Source organism: Diadema antillarum, unplaced genomic scaffold (genome assembly GCF_040938485.1).
Source record: "Diadema antillarum isolate AM-2024a unplaced genomic scaffold, OU_Dant_1.0 scf00000141, whole genome shotgun sequence".
NCBI lineage: Eukaryota > Metazoa > Echinodermata > Echinoidea > Diadematoida > Diadematidae > Diadema > Diadema antillarum.
The window spans coordinates 4,646,992-4,664,522 of record NW_027271030.1 but is presented as its reverse complement, the minus strand read 5'-3'; the positions used below and the strand labels follow the sequence as shown (position 1 = coordinate 4,664,522).

General features: G+C 40.4%; 1 protein-coding gene across 1 annotated transcript; it reads left to right on the top strand.

Annotated features, from left to right (window-relative positions):
* Positions 1-249: 249 nt before the first annotated feature.
* On the top strand, positions 250-3,097 carry LOC139721310 (uncharacterized; the record flags this gene model as incomplete). Its single annotated transcript, XM_071632631.1, has 4 exons — positions 250-415; positions 962-1,574; positions 2,032-2,106; positions 2,623-3,097. Coding segments are annotated over 4 exons (984 nt in total), but the record flags the coding sequence as incomplete, so codon positions are not given.
* Positions 3,098-17,531: the final 14,434 nt, after the last annotated feature.

The window sequence follows — 17,531 nt, the reverse complement described above, 5'->3', positions numbered from 1 at the left end:
AGTAACAAACAAACTAAGGCTTCCCAAAGTTGTTTCACTTAACAAGGTCAGTAGATAATAAAGCGGGTTAAATATGCTAGATATTACGCCATACAGCAGCCAATATAGTTATTAAAATTCGGACAGGGAAAGAGTAAAAATGATCACCATGCATGCCCATCAAAGGTGGTCCCCCAGAAGAGGAAAGAAATAATACAGACAGTATGTATTAAATGGTGTTCCTACTCTCATATCTCAAACCCACCTCAGTCGGACACCGTCCGTTTCATCAACACACTGATGTGCGGTGCCATGGAGGATGGGCTGTGGACGTTGGTCCTCTTCGAGCGAGGGGTGCAGGAACCATTCCCTTACACCGTCCAGATCTACCTGACTCAGGAGAAATCCAAGGGTTGGCTAGATTTCTCCTCGAGCAGTAAGTGATGCCATGTCATCCGATGAAAGTTCCTATCAAAATATCTCATCTTTACAATGCTTGCATATTCACATTGTACAAGTTTTTGCCAGATATTCCAGAGTACTGTAAATATGGAATGTTCTGGGGTGTGGAAATTACATATATTTCAACTTTTATGCTCAATTTGCTGTCACTCGCCAAATCAATCCATATTCAAAATGTAAATGAATTCAAAGCTCTCAGTTAAGATGTAATTCTAGCATCAAGTTTAAATGTAACTAAGAATTCATCTTTGTTTGGTATCTTCATCAAGGATATATCAGAAAAAAGCACAAAAGTTCTTTGCAGTAATTTACATGTATGTAGCATTTGCAGACAAACTAGAATGTCTGTTAGCAGAATATGAGCATCTTGACAGGCTCACTTCAGCGCATAGATGCAGCCAATGAGACAGCTGGTGTCTTTTGTCTTTTTTTCATAAATAAAGAAGCATTCTTGAAAAAGCTCACATTAAATAAACGCAGTACTGGATTATAAAATAGTGTTTTCATTACTTCTTTCCAGCCGATGAGTTGTATGGACTGTGGGCAGTGGAACAGATCAGGGAAGTCGGGGAGGATGAGTACCCATTCCTGGCGAACCAGCCCTCCCCAAACATCCGGCCCTGGCAGAGAAACCATGACGACCGTGCCAACCAGGCCGCAGAGGAGGAGGAGGATGATGAGACGGAAGACGAGGAAGAGGACAATAACTACGCAGAGGACGCCAACAACAAGCAGGAGGCGGGAGTGGACCCGGGTGGAGGTGAGGATAAAGACGACAAGCCGAGCTATGAAGACGAGGAGGACGAGGATGACGATGACAGCAGCAGCGACGTCGGGCAGGGGAACGCCGTCCGGAACCCCATCAAAGACCACTTGAAGTTCAACCCCATCCAAGAGGGAAGGAAGGAGGAGCCACCCAAGGCAGCCATTCTGCAGGCTCCCGACCAAGAGATGAGACCAATCCAGGGCATCATGGATCGGCTGAAGAGGGACGAGGGCGGGAAGGACTTCCGTGACACCCTCAACCTCAGCGGCAACCGACGGGACGACACTGGGGTCCGAAAGGTCAAGGGTCACAACGATGGAAGCTTCAACGGTGCCCAGATCAAGGACGACAACCTCCCATCATTTTTGTGAGTCGCATTTCCATTTTTTCCCAACCCAAGCTGTTTTATCCTTATGTCATCATTACATGACATGACAGTGTTAGGATAGGAGATTTACAATCTAGACAGCTGTAAATACCCTTGGGATTCTCAACGCAGGCATAAACTATTCCTAAGTGTATCTTGTGTGAATTTTTCTTTTGTAGGACTGTTTGACGTAGAAAATACTTATGAAGAATTCTCAAGGTAGATACCAAGTGGCTGTACTATTTTTCTCTTTTCATGTTTTTTTAGGTTTGAAATAGTTTTTTTGTTTGTGATGCAGCATCAAAAATATGAAAACTATGAAAAAATATGAAAACACATACTGTTTGAAAGAGGAATCGGCGATGATAAACTCTGATGTGTTCACATGTAACATGATGATCAGTGCTGAAATGTACCAGTATCACCTATGATGAATCTTCCTATTTTGTCTTTGCAGAAAGAACCAGTCTCTTGCGGTCACATTTTTCGAGTTTCTCTTCATTTCTGTCATCGTCTTTGTATTTGTAAAAGGGTAAGTATAATTTTTATATTAAGCAGATACATGTATAGTCGGTATAGACATGCAGTATGCAGTGATTACATAGCACTGAAATAATATTGAATTGAATATACTAAAATCATATGAATTGTATGCCCTTTTACATTACATAAAGTGGTTTCTAAGTATCTCGCAAAAAGTTAAAAGCTGAATTCTCATCTCAACCAATACTATACTATCCCTTTTAAAGACAATAAATGTGAAGGAGTTGTATCAATAAAATGGCTCAAAATAGAGCCATGTTTTCTGTAAATTGTCACACGCACTACCCATGTTCCTATCCGTGAGTTGTAAGATTTTCATGTGTTGTTTCTAAAATTTCTGCTATTTACAACTTTGGCAGAAAAAGAGCATGGGTGCCATATCAGATTAGTTTGTTTTATCTCACTTCTAGGTGTGTGTGTGTGTGTGTGTGTGTGTGTTTGTGTGCGTATGTTTACACTGACAGTCTGCATTCAAAGTCTTCATTTTTTGTCCTCCTCCAAACAGTGTCTTGGTGCCACTTCGATTAGTGAAACGCAAGAGCCACGGAGTCAAGTCTTTTGCTACATTCCTCATCGTCGTCACATTCATCCAGTTTGTGGTTTACTCAATGTTTGTACTATCAGCCACCAGCTAGCCCAGGCCTTCCCTCCTGTAGTCACGGCAACACCCTGCCACCCTCCAATACAGCCAGCCACGCCCACATCCAAACCTAGTGCTACATCACCCGTCCGGCTGTGTTCTATTACGGAGATAAACGCACGAGGGGCTATTCAAACCAATAGGGCCAGGCCAAATGATGTGACGCTGTGTGATTTCATATTCGAGAAATGTGCAGACTCGTTTTGGAGACCAGTCATCACATGGCCATGCTGGAAACTTTTTTCCAGGGGAGCAAGTAGTGACAACGATGACTTTATGGGTCGTATCCTCCAGTAATTATTGTGAAATTTTAATCTTCGTAACACCATTTTGTGGCATTATGGACAAGGATATCACATGTGTATGTTGTCATTGCTGAACTGTGCCTGTGTACGGCTATGTTCTGCATATCTTTTGTTTTCTCCGAGGGTAGTAGTACACTTGTTTATCACCTTTGAACACAAATATATGCACACACATGCAAAATGGCCCTCCCCCTCCCCACAAAAAAAGAAGAAAAAGGATGGGGATGCTAACACAGAATGATAGAAGGTAAGAACATAAACATGTATGACAACTTGAAAGTCAGCAAGCTGTGTGAATCTTTGCACCAGCAGTTGTCTGTATCTGCCTCAGTTACAGGCAGAGGAAATGTAGAATTGTCTATAACCCATTTGCACTTTTCAGAGCAGAGGATGAGTTGTTATCTATCACAAGTGTACACTGTGTATAGACTAACAACAGGTCATAGGAGTCCCCTCCCCCCCCCTTATATTTCTACTGCCTTCAGTCCTATGTAATTTGCATTTGACAACAGCAAAAACGACACAAGGATGTAAGCACTGACCAAAAAAACAATAATCAACAATTCTGTAATCGCTATGTCCTTTATCGTAGTAAAGTGATGTAAAAGTGAATAGTAAACAGCAATGTAACATACATCAGTTGTCATCGGCAACATCTAATCAGAAAATAGTCAAATTCGAGTTACCATTCTCGTGTAACTGCAACCCGCATCGATTAATGTCTTACAGTGGACTGTGAATCATTGCAATGCAAGCTGTCCACCCAATTGCTAATCAGAGAGTTACATGGGAAGAAATTGACCATCGTTTAGAGTCCTGTCAGAGAGATGCGGAGTAGACAAGTGAACCCAGTGCAATGCCAGCTGCAAAACTCTCCATGCGTTACCTGTCCTCATTCCTCTAAAATGCCATGAAGGGCGGGGAGAGGTAGCTTCATACACTGCTTTGACACGTCATTATGCTTCTCTGCTTTTGTGGTTTCATTTTCGCAAATATGCGGAGTGGACTGATAGTCTCTGAAACTTTGCATCTTGAAAAGGGAAAGGATTTGTTCGGTATTCAATCGCTGTCATTCTGTGACATAAATTCGACCACTCCCAAAATTGTCTTGCAAGCTTCATTCATGAAGGAATGTTGTCGTAAATGTATGGTGTATGCAGACAGTAGCTACAGAGAATAATGCAAAAGGGTTTACCACGCCAAAGATATAGGGGGCAAAGAAAGAATGTATTGTCTCCAATTGACTTCATGAGTGTAGTGCGCTGACCATCGCACATTGTGTAAATAGGAGGTAATGACAGAAATATATCTCCCATGTGTGTGCTGCTTGGCGATGTGCTCTGCCTCAAAAGGCAAGTGTGAGCCATCAGAGATGCATGTAGCGTACTGTAAAAGCTGTCAGTTTCACGAGGGTTTAATTTTCGTGAATTTCGCAAATCACAGTTGGTTCGCGAATTTAACAACACATGAAAATGTCTCCATGCATTTTGTTAATAGAGCATTAGCGTCAGTGTTGATCGGCGAAAACGACATCTCGCGAAAATGTCTACGACCTCATCATTCGCGAAAATATCTGTACGGGAAAATAACAGCATATACAGTATTTCATGATCACTGTTGTCAGGTCAGTGTGCCATTTAGTGTTGTAAACAAAAAAACGGCTTCATGTTATTTGTCGCTGTACTTGACTGAACGGTTGATGCACGTCGGAAGGGCAAATCTACATTTGTGCGCATCTGATGGTAATGTGCAAGAAGCCAACAAGCATAAATTACCAAAGGGTCATGTATACCACGGGATGCTATTTGTAGTCTTGATACACAGGTGTTTTTTTCAATGAGGAATCTGAAGAGATGTACATGAGAAGAGTTAATGTCTGTGCAAACTAGAATCGAATCAGTTTTAAAAGCCAGCGTATGTAGATATACATGTCTATTTTTATGAAAAAATAATGTGCTCACACAGCAAAAAAAAAAATTTAATAAATGAATAAAAAATAAATGGTGTGCTATGATGGTATTGTTATGCTATTTTTCTATGTCTAATATTGCTGGAAGAATGTGTCACACACTTCAGACTTGGTGCCCGGTAGATTGCGTATGGACGTCTTGCAAATGCCAGTGGCTGCAGATGGTTGCCTCATTTCGTACCAACTGCACTGCTGACAATGTTCTAGAGTTACGGGCTGATTTGCCCTCAATCAGTAATGAACTGATGAGGAACGGTAGTGACTTTGATATAAAGGTTAATTTTTATGCCTCCGCCACGAAGTGGTGCCGGAGGCATTATGTTTTCGGGTTGTCCGTCCGTCCGTCCGTCCTTCCGTCCGTCCGTCTGTCCGTCCGTCCGTCCTTCCGTCCGTCCGTCCTTTCGTCCGTCCGTCCTTCCGTCCGTCCGTAATGAATTTTGTGGACAGGGTAACTATCAAAACCTTTTGAGGTAGACTAATGAAACTTGGCATGTATGTGTATTAGGGGGTGAAGTTGTGCCTATCAACTTTTGGGTGCACATGCTCAAGGTCAAAGGTCAAAAGGTCAAGGTCAAATGCTTAAAATTGCACTATTTCCCCCATATCTATGCAATGCCTGAAGATATTTTCTTGAAACTTAGGGTATACATGTATTACCCAATTAAGATTCTTTGGTGAAAGTTTGGGGTCATGAGGTCAAAAGGTCAAAGGTCAAAAGGTCAAGTAAAATGTTAAAATTTCACTTTTTTCTCTGTATCTTGGAAATTGTTCAAAGTATCTTTATGGAACAAAGTATACATGCATGTACTGACTGTCAGTAGTTAGCTAGGGAATTTGGGGTTTATGGGGTCAAAGGTCAGGGGTTAAAGGTCAAGGGCAATATTTTGAAATTTTACTATTTTCCTTATATTTATGCAATGCCAGCAGGATTATCTTTTTTTAAACTTAATGTATGCATGTATATTACCCACTAGAGATTCTCTGGGATTTTTTTTTTTTTGCCAAGAAGGTCAAAGGTCAAAAGGTCAAAGATCAAGTGAAAGTGCTGAACTTACTACTTTTTCCATATCTCGGAAGCGGCTCAAGTAATCTTTAAACTTAGTACATATTTATGTATGTTCTGCCTGACAGTGATTCTCTTATGAATCAAAGGCCAGATGAAAATGATAACAATTTACTGTTCAATACAGAAATTGCACTTTTTCTCCATACCTTGAAAATTACTCAAGTGCGTAAACTTATGAAAGGGTCAAAGTCGAAGTTAAAGTACATGCTCTCCTATTCATCCAATTAAACATAGGTCAAGGAAGGTAAACATTTGATGCATTTGTGACAAACATGTCATTTTGATATTTTGCCAGTTTTGTGAAAATGTAATCACACATTGTCCACATGTACTATAGACCTATTAGGAGAATCGTGCATTATGGCGGAGGCATACCAGTCGCCATAGCGACATTTCTAGTCACATGTACATTACTGATGCCAAATGAATCTGAGAGGTTTTACCGTCAAGTGGACAGTGCTCTAATCAAGAACACGCTGTAAGCCAAGACAATTATAATGCAAGACATGAACTACTACAAAAGAAAAGTAATTATTTTTTTTTTAGTGGTGTACATCATTATTATGTTTGTAGGTGGTGTAGGATCATATTGATTACAGTAAATTGCCCCCAGTTGAACACCAAATATGTTTCATCCGGGTCATTTAAGTGTGTGTACGAAATTCTCTTCACCAAACCGCCATTCATACAGACATACGGACTCATTTTTTTTTCTTTTTTAGATTTACCATCAAATTTGTATTTCGAAACGACCATTTCATCTTCTTTTCTTTTCTTACTTTTTTTGCCTTTTATTGTGGTTATTAAATTTGTATTTCAAAACAACCATTTCATATTCTTTTCTTTTCTTACTTTTTTTGCCTTTTATTGTGGTTCACAATGTTGGAATTTTGACTATAAGCAGGTTCATCTGCTTTATTGACTGAATTGACTTTGTATTGTTCATTCTAAAGCTTTATATTCTTTTTCCCCAGTGTATTAGACACTCAAGTTATTATTTTCTAGTTGAATAGATATTGGCTGATAATGCAAGCACAAAACACAAAGAAATATAGGTTTATCGAGTCTCTGTACTGTTGCTTATCCTCTCTTCTTCTTTTTTTTTCCAAAGGAAAGTATCTTTGTGAACAATCTTATCTCATGTTTTGTCTGTTACATCGCTGTATCAAATCATTACCTCAGATAATGTAATGTGTTGTGCGTCCCACCCCCCCCCCCCCCCTTCTCTCGAGGGTGTAACACACTTTCTATGCAATCCTGTCTGGAATTCGTGCATCTGAATTAATGTTTTTTGCTTTCATGTCTTAGTTTGTTATTGTGTATTTTTGTTGTTGCTCTTGTGGTGATGATGGTTAATACTGGATTGGATTCACAGATGGGGGATGGGGATTTTGTCCAGGCTTGGCATCCCAAGACAGCAGTGGATTCCTGTGCATCTGGTCCATTACTGGCTTGCCAGGGGTGATGTTTTAGGATAGGGAAAGCTTTTGTGTGTGGCAGGCTTCTCCCATCAATCTGAGCTACTATGCTTTCTGTAAGTTGTGCATAAGGTAACCACAGAATCAACTTCAGTATTAAGGAATTGCGTTACACTCAAACTGTAATAACACTTATTTTCATCGCACACAAAACCCCATGTGCTGATTTGTTTTCCCATTCTTGTGGAGCTATGGGAAATCATTGGAAAAGGTGGTGTAGCTGCTTGGGGGAGGATTCTGTCTGAAATTGGTTCTAAATTTGACAGTGACCAGCATAATTTTTTTGTTCTTCATTGTGTCAGCAGTGAAAAAATAAAACACTGATAAGGATGTGTTAAATGGTTTGCATGCCCTTATATTTTCTGTATGTGCAAGAAAAGGGCAAAATAACTTTATTCCAATGTTATTAGAAATGGAAAAACCTGGCCAGACATTTCTAGCAAACAAACAAAAATATGATGTAGAAGAAAAACAAATGGTGCATATGTTTGGTGCATGTGTTTAGGTACTAGTAAGTTACATTTTCATCGAAAGCTTTGATTGTATGTGTGTTCAAGCCTTGAGAGAAATGAGTATGGATCAGAGAGGGAATATATGGCCTGTCTTGTCTATGCAGTCGTGATATTATTTTGTCAGAATATGTCTTGCTCAAAGTACTTTATTTTTGTTGGTGCATCTATTTTGATTCGTTTGTGGGTTTTTTTATGTCATTATTTCATGCTTCTTGTAGATGTAAATTCCGCAATTGTTGGTGGAGATTATATGTCATGTGAAAATGTTTCAGCGAAATCAAATTGTGTGTGTTTATGAAATGCTTGCCAAATCTTTACAAAACAAACAAAAATTGAATAAATGTGTGTCTGCTACAGAAGCACTAAATGAATGTAAAAAGATGGACATCTTCGAAATTGATAATAATGCCTTGCTACAGGCAGCTGTTGTCTTTATTCCCTGGCCCTGTCTTTGGCCTTGTGAATTTGAATTGCTATGTGCTGTAGAGTAGATGGCTGAAGATTAAAGACAGAAGGTGAGTCATGTGCTCCCCACTGAGAGGCATTCATGATGTAAACGATATTAGCGAGATTTACGTCCGCCACACTAATGGGCTGTTACGCACCTCCCCCCATGTTGGACAGTGGGAACAGCTGTCGCACCCACACATGCAGAACACCAGTTTTTGCCTGATGGATGTGTCGTGTGATTAGCGTCACAGGTCTATTAGCAGTCGATTCCCATGTACTTGAAGATTCTATCATGGGTTTTGTCGAGTGCCAGTTATGGGTGGATAGACGTGATTATGTTCAAATGTTCAAAAACCAATCGAAGCATTTTCTTGCAAGTGTATGGCTAATAATAGAACAATAATGTTTTTAGCACAATTGATAGAATTATTTCCATATTTAGTTCAGTGCTTTAAACACAAAAAAAACAACAAGAAAAGATGAATGACAATTTGCAGACTTCAGTCTCGGCTGAGTATACCTGACAGTAAAAAGTAACAACTGTTATGATTACAAAGTGTGTTATGTTTTTTGCTTTACACTATACTTTTTTTTTCTTTGCAATTTTCACTCATTTCAAGTACCGAGTTCCTGATGATGGTGTTTCTCATGTATCTTTCCCACCAGTATGTAAAGGTTGACTTGACCAATACAGTATTTTATGCATTCCTTATTTTGGTTAAAAGATGTACATTTGATGGATATTTTGTTGGGTTTTTTTAAAGTTCAGATTGGTGTAATTATATGAGCTGCTTCTTGCAATTTCCCATCCCACCACCAAGAATAGTTATCCTGTCGAGGTAAATGAGACTTTACTTTAATGTAGTTCCACATTTGGCATTGTAAAACATTTCAGTATTATTCTACCAGTAGGCTGACTATCGGGTAATACAGGAGTAATAGAACTTTTTCATGTTTATTTTGCTTTGACGGAATATATACATGTGGGGAATGGTTAGGGTTAATGCCCGTCATTTGTACATTAGTTTTTCTGCTTCTTCTTTTTTGGTAACGTGTACAAACCATGTCGGAACAAACATTTCCTGTACTCATTCTCAGTCAGTAGTACAACGTACAAGATTTACTCCCCCTGTCTCTCTATACCCATTGTTATTAATGTGGAGTGATACTCACTGTGGCACGGCTTTGTTACTGTTTCTTTGAGGCTAGATTTTGCGTCTATGTTTTCAGCTGCATATAAACGGGCTGTTCAGGCACTTTTGGAGGTTTGACCTTTCCGACTTGACCAGAATTTGGATGTTTTCTTCTGAAATACCTGTATATAGTGCAGACCTGGGCTTTTAATCTGGCATGTGGCATTCTATTAATGTTTTGTAAGTGGTCTCAAGCACAATTTTGTTTTCCAGTATTCTTGTGGTGTTTTTTAAGTCAGACAGGTGCTAGAGATCAAATCAGTCGGGCATGGCTGAGGGGCAGGCACCATGCCTGAAGATCAAACTAGCAAGAGACAACAAGATTCTGGTAACTTTCATGTGTAGTTCATGTATAGGCTGTACTTGCACCTCCACCGAAAGATACTGACCCGGAAGTACACCTGTAATTGCTCTGGAGGTCGGAGAACTAGTAGTTAATGTAGCTCTGTGGCTGATTAAATCATGACCTTTAACCCTGAATATTTCACCTTTGCCAGAGTGTCTGTGTTACTGGGTGTAGGTCAAAGCCGTGATAAATAACTGTGTATGTTGTATAGTACTTTCTCTTCATCAAAACATGTTTATGATCAATTTTTTTTGGTGACGATTGGATTTGCAATGAATTATGCTCACAAGAGAAATTTGACTGTCACTGTTACTACAGTAAAACCAGCCCGGTGCGGCAGTTCTTGTAATAGGGTTATGTGTGCTAACAAACTGACATGAAGTTGACTGAAGAGGGCGCCCTTCAGGAGGTCTACACTCCTTCATCCCTGGGCTGCCTATGTCCACGTGTGCAATCGATGCAGTGTTTTTGTTTTTGGGGTGGTTCTTATTATTGTTTTTTTTTTCTTTTTTTTCCCCTGCCTCTGAAAGGGAATCCATTTCTCAGTGCTGTTAGTCTTTGTGATTGCCCTGATATGCATTCATGTACATCCATTTTACTTGTGCAAGCAATGAACTGTATGGCTATGTCCTTTCTGATTGAAGCCAGTGTTGACTATCGATCAAAATGTGCTCACGAGTTCTCGTTCTTTTCTAAAGAATAAAGTATGTTTTTATGTGAAATGTATAACAGTGTCCGTGTCATCCTATACTCATTGGTCTGCCTCTGACACTGCAGCTTAGTGAGTAATGTAAGATTGTTTGTAATGCAACTGCAATTATATATATATATATTTTATTTTTTTTTTCAGATTATGAGTGAAAACCCTTACATGTAGGTTCAGCATTTTTTTTTTTAAATTTAAAGTGAGTTTCAGTTAGCGATGATTCCCAGTTTCACTCAAGACTTATTTTTTTTGCTTTGTTATGCCCCTAAAATAAGTGCCTCCCCTGACACACATCAGGCAGGTGCCTGCACACACATACATTCACATTCACAAATATATATATATAGATTTATAGATATATATACAATGTATATGAGTTTCCTAATGGCTCTTGGTTTCAATAAATCACAGCAAACTTTCAGCAAACTGATTACCTTGCTTGAGGCATTGGCAAGGTGTAGAGATGATTTGTGTAGTTTTGGTGTATGGTGTATGGTGTATGTATGCAAAGCTCAAATGTATAAAGAGAAATATCCATTTGTATCAATTTGAGATACTTTAGACAAAACAGAAAATAATTCAGATGTATATTATGATATTAACGATATGCTGATAAGATTCATCTGATTTGAATATCAACTGGATACAAGTTAATTATTTTTGTCACAATCAGTTGCAATTTAACTGTTAGATTAGACTTTTGCCTACTGAATCTGTAAGCTTCTTCAGATCGATCGCTGTGAGAGAGTTGTTTTCCCACTAGCCGACGTAGCTGGCGCACGCCGATCTGAGCGAACCCACAGACGTAACAAACCAGTCAGAGGAAGAAATTGGTAACCATTCCATAAATGTGGAAGGAATTTCTTAATCTTTGTGAAGGATCTATCAAAGATACCATATTTCCACAGCGCTCAAACCACATAAAAAACTTAGGGACATTTTGGTACACCCTAAAGATCAAAGATCCATCAATGACCAAGCGGGGGTAGTCTACCAGATTCATTATTTGGTAGATGTGAGAAAACCTACATTAGAGAAACAGCTTGGAAATTACATTTTGGTAACAGAAAAAAAAAATGAACACAGACAAGCCATCAACATTAGGAAACAACAAGGAAAACCCTTCAACCGAGACCTGCTGTGGGGCAATATTCACTTTCCTCGATAATACGATCCCATTCTCTCAGATCGACGTGCGCCAGCTACGTTGGCTAGTGGGAAAACAACTCTCTCACAGCGATCGATCTGAAGAAGTCTACAGATCCAGTAAGCAAAAGTTGCTTACAGATTCAGGAAGCAAAGTCTAATCTAACAGGTAAATTGCAACTGATTGTGACAAAATAAACTTTTATCCAGATATTGACGATATCCTCAGCGAAATTTTTGTTATGTAACGAGTGCAGTGTCGCTGAAAAGAGTTTAGTTTTCTCTATTAAATTTGATAATGACCTCATTTTAAAAACCCTTGGAAACAGCTTTCTCTCTCTCTCTTTTTTTTTTTTTTTTTGCTTTCAAACTCTTCATGGATGATATAATATAATATACATTAGATTGTGCATAATACTACATACATAGAAAGGTGAGGAGTGTATGTGATATCTTCATTCAGTGGGGGGGGGGGGGGTCAACCATGTCCCGTCATCACTGAATACAAGGCTACAACTGACAAACGATATACAGAAATAATAAAGGAATTTGATATAATTATTTCCATTTTTCTAGCAGAATGACAGAGCTGATTACTTAGGTCAACCTCCTTCAGAATGCAGGGAGGATAATACATGTATCGCCATCAATTCCTTATGTCAGTTTACAGGTCGAAGGAATGACTTGTACTTTGTTTCATTTATTTTAAAAAAAGGGTGGTTTTTTTTTCTATTCTTTTCACATTCTCTTTGTATCTTCCCCCTATAGACAGGAAAATCACAGGTTGTTGTAGCCTTCTCATTCAGCGAAGGCGGGACATAGATTTAACTAAAATGTTCACAATATTCATACATTTTAAACGTCCAATTTCTTCAAACTTCACTGATGTCTTCTGATATTTCTGCATTCACTGAATTCACGCATAATAATGTTTGGGGTAAATTTCCCTCCTAGCTAGTAAATCAGATGACATGTAGACAGCGGGTGAGGGAGGGGAGGGGGACTACCTTAATCTACCCTAAAGGTGGCATTCGAACATCGATTACTTTGTTCATAATGTCCCTGCCACTATAACCCCTACCTGCTGCTTTACAGTTTGTTGATATTTGAACAGTCTGGTACGGTTCACACGTTTTCCCCAAATGGTATTCATAAAACCTTCGCATTATGGTTTTAGTGACAGACAAAATTAACGGTGGATCAGGGGTGGATATAGATTAACGCTTTTAAGACTGGTTGTTTGCATTTGTCGCTGTACTTTGCATTTTAATGAGGTATCATATAAGAGATTCAATTTGCGGACTATTATCGCTTCTCTTCTCATCCGATACCTCCGTATTCTAAAAGTTTCTATGCGTTAACGGCGACGTGGAAACGGTCGCAAATATTTATTCACAGATCAAACCGAGTCACATGTGATGTCTAGATACGAGTCATTATCGTTTCTGACGTAAAACCCTTACCGGACTTGGTCTTCCAACACCGTATCGATTGTTGCATCTAATGGTGCGGATATCTACCACATTAAGAAGACTGCAAACGTCTTGTTACCCAAATGGCTCCAATTGCTTATATTTTGGCTTCCTTCTTTGACCGATTTCGTAAAATTACGGATGTTGTTTGCTGCGGGAAGGAACAATGTGTCATTTTGCTAACTCACAGTGTGAATCCCCCCCCCCCCCACACACACACACCAATAAAGGGGATACACACAGAGCTTCCTTCCTTCTTTTTTCCTTTTTTTTTGGGGGGGGGGAGGGAGGTCTTTCTCTTTGGCCACGTACTACATATTTTCTGTTTATTTTATTGATTTTTTATGTGTCTCCCATCTGTGTGTTCTCATTGACAGCTGATTGACACGTGCGAAACCTAAAACATAAATTCGAAGTAACATGACAACATAAACATGTTTGCATGTGTATTTGGCGTGTCTTGAAACTGCTGCAACCACACATTATTCAAGACTTATAAAGTCGTTTGACATTTCTAATTCTCCATACCGGACCCTCAGTCGATGGGCCTATTTCTCTCAGTTCATTATATCCTCGCTCCACATTTCAGTCGCCTGCAATAAGAAAATTAACATCAAGCAGAATAATGGAAGTTTACTCAAAATCCGACAAAACAAATGAATACTAAGAATCTTTGACGCTCACATTCTTTCGTAAAGCAGTCATATCGGGTAAATGTACAAAAGCAGATCAATTAAAGGACAAGTTCACCTGAGAACCTTTCAATCTTTGTGTGCATGATAATATTTGTGTGTGTGTGTGTGTGTGTGTGTGTGTGTGTGTGTGTGTGTGTGTGTGTGTGTGTGTGTGTGTGTGTGTGTGTGTGTGTGTGTGTCACTTAAGCAAGTATGTCCGGTCTCCCTTCAGAAGTATATTGGAAAAGGGGGTTGATTCTTGTTCTCTTTTTTCAATTCTTAAATTCAACTTAGGACAAACAAAAGACTGTAGATTTTATTTACAAGCAATGAGAAACTTCTGAGGCCAAGAGACATCATTACCACAGCTAATGTGCATATATGTGATTGTGACCATCGTCACCGTAAAGCACTCAAAATTTGAAGAAAACAAATATATATCGTATTTTCGGCTACTTCAATGAAAATAATCGATGCTCTATTCATTAAGCTTACAATAATTCGTCCATTGCTGTTCATTGGAGTCAAAGTGAACACGGGGTCGTAGTTGAATTTTACTCCCATTTTGGGAAAATCACGGCTACGTCAAGTCTCAGCGGAATGGTGCCATGATTTGGAGCCACAGATTCTGTGTTCTTTATGAATAGTTGCACCCATTGCGGTCCTAAGGCATGTTACCATAAACTGAGACGCGTTCATGCCTCTTTAAACAACAACTCGTAAAACTGCGATTGATGTTGCCGGTCAAACTGTCAAACCTGTCGTTTGTCCAAAAGGAAACGAAACAGAAATTCTGGCAACATATCTCTGATTCATAGGGCGTCAGGATTGTATTTGACTAAAATTTAATGTTTTACCGCTCGATCAATGTCAACAAATGCCATCATAATATTAATGAGTTCAGTGGAGAATCATCTCTATTGTGTTTGCTTTTATGTCATAAAAGATTTTTATCATTAAAACATTGGTAAAATACTGGCATGGTACTGTTTCACAGAAACTGCGCACGTCACAAGAAAACACTGAACTCTTCTTATTTACTAGCTAATTTCTTTACTTCCTTAATTGTATGTAATATGAATGAATGCTTTTCAAGCTGTGTAATCTTCAAGACGTGTCTTTCATTTTGTTATTCGTCAACCGTTTGAAAAACCGTTGAACACCGTTGAAAAATGTTGCCATTCATTATTTTTCGTTGGATATTTCATGAGCGCCATCTTATGACCGCAAACAGCATAACGAAGACAAAAAGCCTTCAAGCCATAGTTGTCACACTTGTATTGTCTCGTATAAGTGTTATGAGTTTTACACCTGTTTTTATGTGTGTGTGTGGGGGGGGGGGGTTACATAATTCATCATCATTGGCAAAACAGGTTATCATACATCACAAAAGAATAATGATTTGGTATGAATGTTCGTGATCATAGATTTATTCCATTTTTCCTCTATACATTAAATCAAACTGAGTTTGGCAAACACATTGCGCTATAATGCAGTACATTGTCTGGAGGTTGTGGGTTGTTCATCTCAACTATCATTATGAGTGACCGTAGAAGAAAGCCTCCCACTAATGAAAGAAGAAAGCCTCTCGACTAAATGTCGATGTTTTAAGGGCATCACAACGTGATAGAATTCCTCTTGTCCCACGTACAGCATCTCATCGGGGTACAGAGCAATTTGGGATTCTCCTTTCAGACGCGAACGCGTCTTCTGCACCACTCTCGCTCAGATGCTCCACAGATTTGGTATCTGGGAGACATCTGTCTTCCACGAACTTGTCATCATCAGGTGCCATCTTGTAGCAGGTGCTTTGCCCTTCTGTTTCTGACTCGCTTTCTGACTCATGGCTTGAGTCGGACATTGCTTGATCAACTTCCCGATTTAATGGCAGTCGGTCACGTTCGTCGACAATGTCGATCGTCGTCGGATTACATAAACTATTTGGACCGTTTGGTGGTTGTCCGTTGGAGAGATGCCGATGGTTGGGCACACAGTTTTCAAGGTCATGTAACACTGAAGTGTCCATGGTGTTATCAGCACATTTCATGTCTGTCGTCCCTGAAGCTGATCTCATCGCTAAGTTTATGGGGCAGCGTGCCTCTTCGATGTCCGGCTCTCGTAGTTTTCCCGCGGATTGCCCATCGGACGCAGACTCCAACTCTCCCCCGCATGACACCACCACTTCCTCCGTCTTTTCCGACGAGAGTTCGTTCTGGGTCTTGCCATCGTTTGTCACGTTTGCAGCGATAGTAGCCACCACATCTGTGGCTTGTAGCGATTTCTGTCCTTGACGAATTTCGTCACATTCACCTTCGCCTGTCACTTCCTTGTCACAGCCAGTGACGCGATGAGACGCCGAAGATTCCATCGCTTGATCTGTCTTCCTCTGCACATGCGCCAAGGTCATCCTTCTGAGCTCATGCACGGTGTTCCGTTGAGGTTGCATCAGGATGATGTAGCACTTCGGGATGAAGAGGAAACCCACGAAAATCATAGAGTCGATTATCAACACGCTGGTTTGAAACATCGCCTTAAGACTGCCGTTCGACAGCACGAAGCATGCGAAACACAGGGTCCAGACGAGGAGCGCACAACCCATGCTGGACGCGATGAGGCGAGACTCTCCGAAGTTTTCCGGTAGATGCCGAGCTCTGAAGGCCATAAAGAAAGAGAAGCCGGTGATGATCCAGTTGTATAACCACTGAACCGGAAGAGCGACGATCCCGTAGTCGCATTCGACGTAAGTGACGGAGGGAATGTGGCTGTCGATGTAGACGACGCGAGGCGGTTTGAAACGCAGATAGAACACCACGCCGACAACCTCGCAGAAGACGAGAAGAAACACAGCTAAGAACTGCAAATGCCGCCGTAGGAACATGTTCCTGTGCATCAGGTCTGGAAGCCGGGCCTCAAAGATGGAGAGGACCCCCTTGGTTTTCACCAGGTAGATGGAGGCTATCAAGGAGATGAGGGGCCCCTGCAGGCCCACGTGGACCATACACTGTAAGGTCGTGGGCATCCCGAGGTGGAAGATGGCTGCCATGCTGCCAATGGTCGTGGCGACCAGGAGGAGGAGACTGAGCTCCCTGTTAGCAGCCTTCACGATCGGGGAGGTCCGGTAGTGGCCGATGACGGCGATGATGAGTAGGTTGAACAGGATGCAGGAGGTGCTGGTCACGATGAAGACGAGTCCGGCGATGGAGTCCCATCGTAGGTAGTCCTGGAGTCTCGGTTCGCAGGCCGATGACGACCGATTGAACCAGTAACCCGTCGGACACTCTCGGCAAGCTATAGAACCTGTCGTACGAGAGGGAAGAATATGTATTTTGAGGAGGACATGCAGCATCAAAAAAAAAAAAAAAAAAAGACGCGTGAAAACAATTTACTGAAGAGAGGAACACACGTCATGTAAATATGTGTGAGGAATGAGGAAAAGAAAAATGTTTGCAGTCTTTAG